Below are 8,138 nucleotides of genomic sequence, written 5' to 3' on the forward strand. Positions count from 1 at the left end.
AATCTTTCATTAAGGAATTTTACATGAATCACTGACTTCAGTCCCCTTTGGACAGTTGAGACATAAGATTTTAGCTCGACCAGACTGCAACAGCAGGGCCTGCCCTATATAAACATGAATGTCTGACCAGTGGTGGACAAAGTATTCAACGACATGACTTGAGTGAAAGTAAAGATACTCTTGGTCAAATATTACTCTAATACAAGTGAAAGTTGTTCAGTCATTTTTTTACTTAAGTGAAACTGCACCAACTGATTAACATACAGTACAAGTAAAGAACAGTCCCTTCATAAGTAAAGAACAGTCCCTAAAGTGCGGTGAGGTTTGTGGATGGTTACCTGCTACAAAGACAGAAATGTGAACGGCTCGTTTCTCCGCTGACACAACACATACCTGTGTGCTCGGCTGTTCAGGTACGTTTGGGCAGCGATCGCAGCGCACCGAAATTCTCGCGCAAGCCCGTTCACATCAGACGCGCATTTCTCCACGCCGGTCGACAAGCAGTTCTGCTCCCAGCTGTTGTCTCCGTCACATTTGGGGCTGTTTTTCCATCATGGGTAACTGCCCGGCTTGAAACATTCGCTCGCGGCTCGCGCAGAAAATAGACCAGATGCCGAAACGATCACTGCAGGGCAGCTCCGCGGCCGGTGTGGATGACACAATCGGTTAACATGGGCACCGAAAGGAAACTGGCTTCGCTTCTCGGTGCTTCGAGGCTATTCACAGCGCTTCCGCGGGCGGTGTGGCCCTGGCGTTACGTGACCAAAGATTGTTTTTGCCTGAAATACACATTACTCTGCCAGGAAACCAGCCGATACCAGCACCGTTCTACAGTAACAAAAAATGCATTTTTCGCTGGTAAAAAAAATAACTCGCCAGAGTGGCGAGTGGTCTTAAAAATTTACCAGCCAGAGACAAAATCTACCCGTCATTGGTGAGTGGCGAGTGTTAGTTTTGGACCCTGAGTGTGGGCTCCATGCTCACTCCGACAGCTTGGCAGACCATCACAAAGGGCGGGGCTTAGCGAAAGGTCAATTGACGGTGCAAACTTGCCCCAAATGTTTACATTGCAGCCTGTTTAAAACTATTGTTGTCATTAGTCATTAGATACAAAATCATGGAAAACTTGGGTCCACATTGAAAAATACCAAACCCACCCTTTAAATCAAATCTACATTAACACGTTAGTTAACAAATGTCTTTATCTTCTTCTTTCACTCATATTTTCCCACTATGAACACAAACACACTAAAACACTCTTTGTCTATCAGGTGTGGTTTCAAAACGCTCGGGCCAAACTGAGACGCTCCCTTACCGCAGATGACTCTCAGGTCAACTCACCCTCAGCTCCCCTGAGAGGCGTAACCATGGCGATGGGCTCACCGCCCCCAGCCTGCTCCCCACCTGACCAGTCCCAGCTCTTCTCTTCCACCAGCACCATCGACCAGCAGCAGCTCTCTCTGCTCACTGCCCCGCTCAGCGAGCCTTTGGTGAGCCCTGCCATTAGCCAGTCGCAACAGCTGCAAAACCCCGACTTCTTCCTGGAATACGATTCCCAGAGTGCATCAGGGAATGTCTCCTCCCTTGAGACGTATGAGGACTTTGGAGAAGCAGGAGGAGGAGCAGAGGGAGAAGTTGATCCTGATAGTTCTTTTAGACCACATTACTGCTAGTCCAGGTAGTACCTAATTGAGCGACCTCCACACTGTGAGTAACAACAAGATTTTCATAATAGGACATAAGTAGGTTATAATCCTTAAGATTTTAGTTAAATGCTTTTAAATGTGAAGCAACACTAAACAGGAAACAGCAACAGGATATGTCTGTAGGAGAGTAAACATCGAGGCTGATACCCATCAGACCAAATACAAATTGCCTGTGACCCCTCGGAGGCGAGATTAGTTTGGTTTACATCACAGGGGTCTGAGTTCACTTTAGCCCTTTCTACCAAACACTTTCGGTATGGTGTCTTTGGAACCAAAAGTAACCCCTCAGACATGGTACCTAGACCCTAGTGTTTCCACCGCAAACAGTGGGCTGGGTTGTTGTCACTCACTGCTCCATCCAGCACTCACTGTATTTCCTCATCACCAGTGACACAGATGGAAGTCTGCACCTTATTGTCCACAGAACATTTTCAGAACAAAAACAGAACAGGCTGCAGTGAGAGTCTCTCTCCATGGGATATTTGAAAATAGCAGCTTTTGGCATTTAGTCCTTCTCAGGCAAGCTTAGGGGTTTAGTGTTGCCAGAGCCCACAGGAATGATGCTTTGCAACACTTTGCAATGCGTTTTTCTCCTAGTGAGGATTAGAATATATGCAGTTCATATAGACTGGTTGAAATTAATATATATACATTTTTAAACACTTAAACACTTAATTACTAAAAGCATTTGTCATCCAGGAGACAGCATAAAAACTAATGGAATGGTCAAAGTTGTCATATTGAAATTCAAGGTGTGCTGATTGATTCACATTGTCCACTCATGCATTGAGTAGCATTATAAGTAGACGTTCCACCTTAAATGAATTAGGTTGTTTTTTTCTCAGACTAAGTGTAAAGTGATAGGGAGGGAAGTAATAGAAATAAAAACGTAATACCTTAAGTCAAATAATGAGGGGTCATCATCACCGACTTCACACTGATGAAGAAAAACTCAGGAAAAGCTTGTCTGATGACATTTGTTGTTTTTGAATTATTTATTTTTCATCTATTGAATTTTTGGCAAAGTGTTTCCAGAAGTTAAAAATGAACTCAGCATGTCTTATATTTAGACAACTTGGTTTTCCCCCCATGAACAACACTTTGTTCATCTGTTTAAATCAGATGTGCCTGATGTTAAGATTCTTCTCTGCTTCCTTTATAATAAAACACTCTCTGTGTTCGGTGAATAAACCATTAACTTGCCCACACTTCTTCCTCCAAGTTCCCTCTTTGTGCACCACAAACAGTGGCTCATCCACTACATGCAGAGTTTGAATGATTAGCTGATTACTCATTAAATGTCTAGTGTAGACGATTTAGTGCGATCTAGTAGTGAGGTTGAAAAACTAAAACTTCTCCTGTGTGTCGAGTGTGTAGGGGAACTACAGTGGTCAACCTGAAAACGTCCACGTCCTTTCCTGGTGCTTTCATTGTCTTTTTTCAAAATACCCTTCCATTTTCACAGAAAATGTACAGTTTGCATACAGTCTCTTTTAAAATAAATGCACTATGTTGGTCCAACGCCAGAAACGTATTTTTCATTCAACAACAAACGCATGGTTTGTCAACAACAAACGCATGGTTTGTTACGCACCATTCGGTGGTTGTCGGTGGTTGTTGGACACATCCACCACCCGTCTCGCCCACCCTACTCAGACATTAAACAATAACAGGGACCGGCCACCTATCATGCAGAAGTGAAAGGACAGCTTTTTTTGTCAGTGTCTGATGCCGTCAGTCACTGACCAAGCACCGGTTTTTGACAACTTTGGAGTGAGACTGTTGGCAGATCGACAATCCGTGTGTAAATGTGTAATCCATAACTGTAGAGCAACTTAAGGTGGAAGGGAAGGGAAGGTTAGAGAAGTGGGTTAAGTATAGCTCTAAAGTTAAGGTAAATTTTGGGGTGATAAAAACAACAGCACGGCCATTTTCACAGGGAACTCTCACCTCAAGATATCCAAATGGAAATGGCTCTGTTGGTGCCCACGAGTCCCTCCTTTTCAGACATTCCCACTTTATGCTTGTCCAATGCAGTTTTTCCATAAATGTGTTATTTTCGCCTAGTTCATTTGAACAATTCTGCATACTGGAATCCATGAACAGTCTCATAGTTGCATAAACTGGGTCTGACTGGAAAGCTGAGACTGTGGATTCAATGAGCTCAGTTTTATTCATGTGTGATGATGTTAGCCCCCACAGTAGCCCTTTTATTGTACTGAGACCATTTCTTTGAAACAGACATCACTGTATAAAATGACATATTGTGACCCCCAGGATAATCACAGCCTCATGAAACTTTGCATTCACAAACTAAACACCTAGAGCATTCAAAGGTTGTAAAGTTAGGTATATTGTCAAGGAGGGGGTTTCGAAACAGTTTCCAAAGCAGAAGTCATCATGCTTCCATCGAAATGTTCTAAGCCCCTCTTTAAAGTAAGTTTTAATAGGGGCCAAACCAAAACATAATATTTATTACATATTTATGACTAGAAAAACTTGACACAAAGTGCTGAGCTGTATGTAAAATAATTTTTCAGGTTCCCTGCTTTCAGGGTGATGTATACCACCTCTAATACCCTTTTGCCAATGTCACTCTTGGCTGCGTAGAGTACAGCCATGCTGCAACGATTTGTGTTTCCATTGTCAGTTAAGATGCGCCGGGCCACGCCAAGCAGCGCTGGAGATGGACTTCAAGTGGGTAGCAGTGACGTCTCACCGACCACAGACAATCCCCGATGACCCCGCTTCTCCACCTCAAACAAGCTGTGTGTGTTGTGAGACTCTACACACCTGTCTCTGCAGGAGACCAGAGAGAAAGGCACTTTCAGAGTCTTTTAGTGCTTTTGTAGCGTCTAACTGAATCTTTGAATTTGGAGTTTAGTTTCTCTCCTGCCTCCTGTTTTTACTTTAGATATCTGCTTTATTTTACTGTTCCATGTTCGCTTTCAGCCTTATTAGAAGTTGTGTGAAGTTGCTGCTCAAAAACATTGGCTTATAAGAATAAGAATAAGAATAAGAATAAGAATAAGAATAACTTTATTCATCCCTAAGTGGAAATTCAGTGTTTCTTATCTCTGCTTCACAAAAAAAGTTTTTTCAGAACAAAATAATGGGGGACTTTTATTGTAAAGAATCTGTAGGAAATTAAATGTTAGTACTGAATTAGCAGAACTTTACTAGCAGCTTTTCTTCAATAAAGACAAGTCTGATAATACCGCAGGGACAAAAGTGAAAGCGGAAGCAGCCACAAAGAGATGTAGAGCTGCAGACAACAGGCTCTTACTGCACCTCTGCAAATAGCTCACCTCCGACAGGTGAACGTCTTTTACCTGGAAAAACACATGTAGCAAAAATAACAGGGAACTTTAGCCGTGGATCAGCCCGCTGCTTTTAAATATCATCATTCAAGACAAGCCGTCATCAGTTAAAGACTCACTTTCAAGAAGGTAACCCCGTTGTAATGGAAATGCAAACTTCTGCTGTGCTGGGCTGACGACCCAAAACCAAGCCAAGCCAGGCCAAGTCAAGCCCCTGACTGTCGAAAAGGTGTACAATTGGCATATACTGTCGACCTCTCTCCTGCTCTCCCCTTTAAAGATCCCCTTTCCCTTAAAAAAAAAAAAAAACCTAACTCCATATTCAACACTCGGCAACTCACACCAAAACAGTCTTGACGGATAAATAGCATTACAGGTAAGAGGGAAAATATGTATTTTTGATTTTGAGGTGAACTGACCTTTTAAGTAAATGATTTGAACACTTCTTCCACCACAGAACTTTGTGTCCTGAATGACGAGCACCAGTCTTAAAATAACCTGAAGGTAGAAATCGTAAAAGAATCAACACTCTGCAGATCCTTTGTTGTATAATTGGTAGAAAATTAAATTAGGTTTGTGATGATGATTCCTCAAATCCAGACCGCTTGAATGACATTCTTTCAGGTGTGTTTGTGTTTACCCAGCGAGACGACCTTCATGATGACAAAAGAAGCCACAAACTGCTCTTGTCTTGCTCTCTGTTTCCCTGTATCCCCCCCCCTCGCCCAGAGCATCCTAATGACCTGGCTGCTTCCTGATTTGTAAATTGGCTCCCTAATCAAGCGTTGATGATGACGATGGCACTCTGGGCCTCAGCGCTGAAGTGGACTGAAGTTTCTCAGTTGAAAGAATGAAGGGTGTGACTTTTATGACTTTGTGTGCGTCAGAGGTGCAAGGGACCAATAGGGTGACAGCAGCCTGCGACCCGAGGGCGGAGGGGAAGGAAGGAGGGCGGGCAGTTTTTAAAAAGGTCAGAGGCGATGAATGGTAGAGGAGATACAACAAGTTAGACCACGACACAAGGTAAGAAAAACTGAATTTTGTTCGTTTCTCAGGTCTTCTTCTTCGTCAGTGCTAACACGTGTATGTATCTTATTTCTTCAGGGGTTTTTTAGGTCTTAAGTTTATTTCACACTGTTGACAAAATGTTTATCACAACATGTTTGTGTCTAAAGCAGCCACAATTATTTTTTTCTGATTTTGCAGGCGTTGACTCGTATCATCCATGCAAGGAGCTGCAGTGTTTTTAAGTTGATGGAAATGCTGCTGCGATGCGTTTTCTTATTATTCTTATTCAGCGCTTATTCATGTGACCTATTTGCCCTGACAAAGTAACAGAGGGCTTTTGTTGGGATTTCTTGCAGCTTATACCTCATCTCTTCTTTCATTTTTCTTTAGCAGGGTTCTCACACATTTTCAAACAAAATTTTAAAACTTTCCGTGACTTCTCGAGGATCCATAATATTTGTATTTTTTGCCCCAGTTGCCTGGCATTTTTCCAAACACATCAGATTCAAACTGCATTCAATTCAATGTGATTGTGAAATGCCATGACGTTTCCAGGTCTCCCAAGACTGTGAGAACCCTGTTTTAGATTTAAGCATTAATTTGATTATTATTTTAATTATTTGAATGTTTTAAGAAAAGCCTTGTTGAACACAAACTGGTCATTACCAATGTGAAACTCGACCAGTTTAATTGGTGATAATTTTACTAAGTTTTGAGTGTTTGAGAAGAATTAATTTACTGCAGGAAGGGCATAGAGAAAGAAAGAAAATGTCAAGATTGTATTTTTTATCTTTGTTTAGTTTTTTGGTTATTATTTATTGTTTATAATAATAATTATAATAATAATAATTGCATTTGTATAGAACTCATCTGCACAAAGTTACAGAGTGCCTCACAAAGTGCATAAAAGACAATAAAAATGCAACATTTACGATGAAAAAAGTTAAGAGCTGAAGAAAGAAGAGAAGAAGAAAAAAAAGCAATGATTTAAAAACCGGTAATGTGTAGCCAGTCAATCTCCTTAGGCAAAGAATTCCAGATCCTTAGGCCTTAATGGCAAAAGCCTGGTCACCTTTAATTACCAACCTCAATCAAGGGACTTCTGGCGAGGGTAGGCTTGAGGATCTCTTGTCACAACTTGGAGCATTAGGTAGTCAGAAGCTCAGCTTTATAACTGGGGGCAAACCTATGTTGCGATTTAAGTTATTAAAATAATCTTGAAATCAATTCTGAAGTTAACTTGCAGCCAGTGGAGGGAGGTGAGAATTGGGGTGATATGTGACCTATGATTTGTACCAGTTAAAATACGAGCTGCAGCATTCTGTACTAGCTGAAGCTGAGCTACTGAAGATTTACTGAGGCATGTAAATAGTGCATTACAGTAGTTGAGGCGCAAGAATACAAAAGCATTAATAAGCTTTTCTAGGTCTGGAAAAGACCCAGCTGTTTAAATGTTGGTAATGTTTTGTGGGTTACCTGTGGGTAGCAGGATTTAATGAGATTATTAACATGTGGTTCTAATGTCCCTAGATCCTAGTTTCTAAATTCATTTAGTGTGTCCATGCAGAGAGTGTAGAGAGAATGTAGACGGGGTCATTGTCATTCACTGCTTGGTGCAGCTCTCTCTCTGTATTTTCTCTTCATAGTTGATGCACCTAGTTCATCATCCACAGAACAGGGCTGCATGACAACAATTTTTGTTGTGGAGAGTCTCTCGTCATAGGATATTTAACAATAGCAGGTTTGTTCATTGTACGACTGCCCCCGACTGAGAATTTTCCTAGTTGACCAATAGTCGTCGTTTAGGTCCATTAGTCGACTAGTCGCCCGCATGTTTACGATGTTAATTTAATTATCAAATGATATAATTTGGGCGGGGCAACACAATGGTTTGAGTTCAAGGTCTGACAAAGAGTATTATAGGTAACACTGTTAACACTGTGCTACATTACAGAGAAATACAAACCGTACTAATGAACCTTCATTAATATAGGTCTATATTTTATCTACAAGTGCACGTCACACACTGAGCGAGCCGCCTGTTAATGATGCTGTCAGCAAAGCAGTAATGATTGTGCTAAGTGGCTAATGGGCATGTAGCTAT

At 41.6% G+C, this 8,138-nt stretch overlaps 3 protein-coding genes across 4 annotated transcripts in view; 2 read left to right on the top strand and 1 right to left on the bottom strand.

Moving 5' to 3' along the window:
• LOC126383953 (LIM/homeobox protein Awh-like) overlaps positions 1–4,708 on the top strand; it is a 19,378-nt gene extending 14,670 nt beyond the window's left edge. The window contains exons 7-8 of one of the 2 annotated variants that reach the window (XM_050034728.1): positions 1,272–1,707; positions 4,357–4,708. In XM_050034728.1, the coding sequence (XP_049890685.1) occupies positions 1,272–1,673 (402 nt within the window). In that variant the 3' untranslated portion in view covers positions 1,674–1,707; positions 4,357–4,708. Of the gene's footprint in view, positions 1–1,271; positions 3,355–4,356 lie in introns of those variants that run through there. The other variant, XM_050034727.1, reaches the window with a different exon arrangement.
• The window catches only part of LOC126383971 (collagen alpha-1(XIV) chain-like), an 849,933-nt gene that overhangs the window by 407,920 nt on the left and 433,875 nt on the right, over positions 1–8,138 (bottom strand). The gene's annotated exons all lie outside the window — the stretch shown is intronic.
• Positions 5,911–8,138, top strand: part of qrfp (pyroglutamylated RFamide peptide) — a 5,342-nt gene continuing 3,114 nt past the window's right edge. The window contains exon 1 of the mRNA XM_050034771.1: positions 5,911–6,049. Coding sequence (XP_049890728.1) covers positions 6,011–6,049 — 39 coding nt within the window. The 5' untranslated portion in view covers positions 5,911–6,010. The remainder of the gene's footprint in view (positions 6,050–8,138) is intronic.

Source organism: Epinephelus moara, chromosome 22 (genome assembly GCF_006386435.1).
Source record: "Epinephelus moara isolate mb chromosome 22, YSFRI_EMoa_1.0, whole genome shotgun sequence".
NCBI classification, from domain to species: domain Eukaryota; kingdom Metazoa; phylum Chordata; class Actinopteri; order Perciformes; family Serranidae; genus Epinephelus; species Epinephelus moara.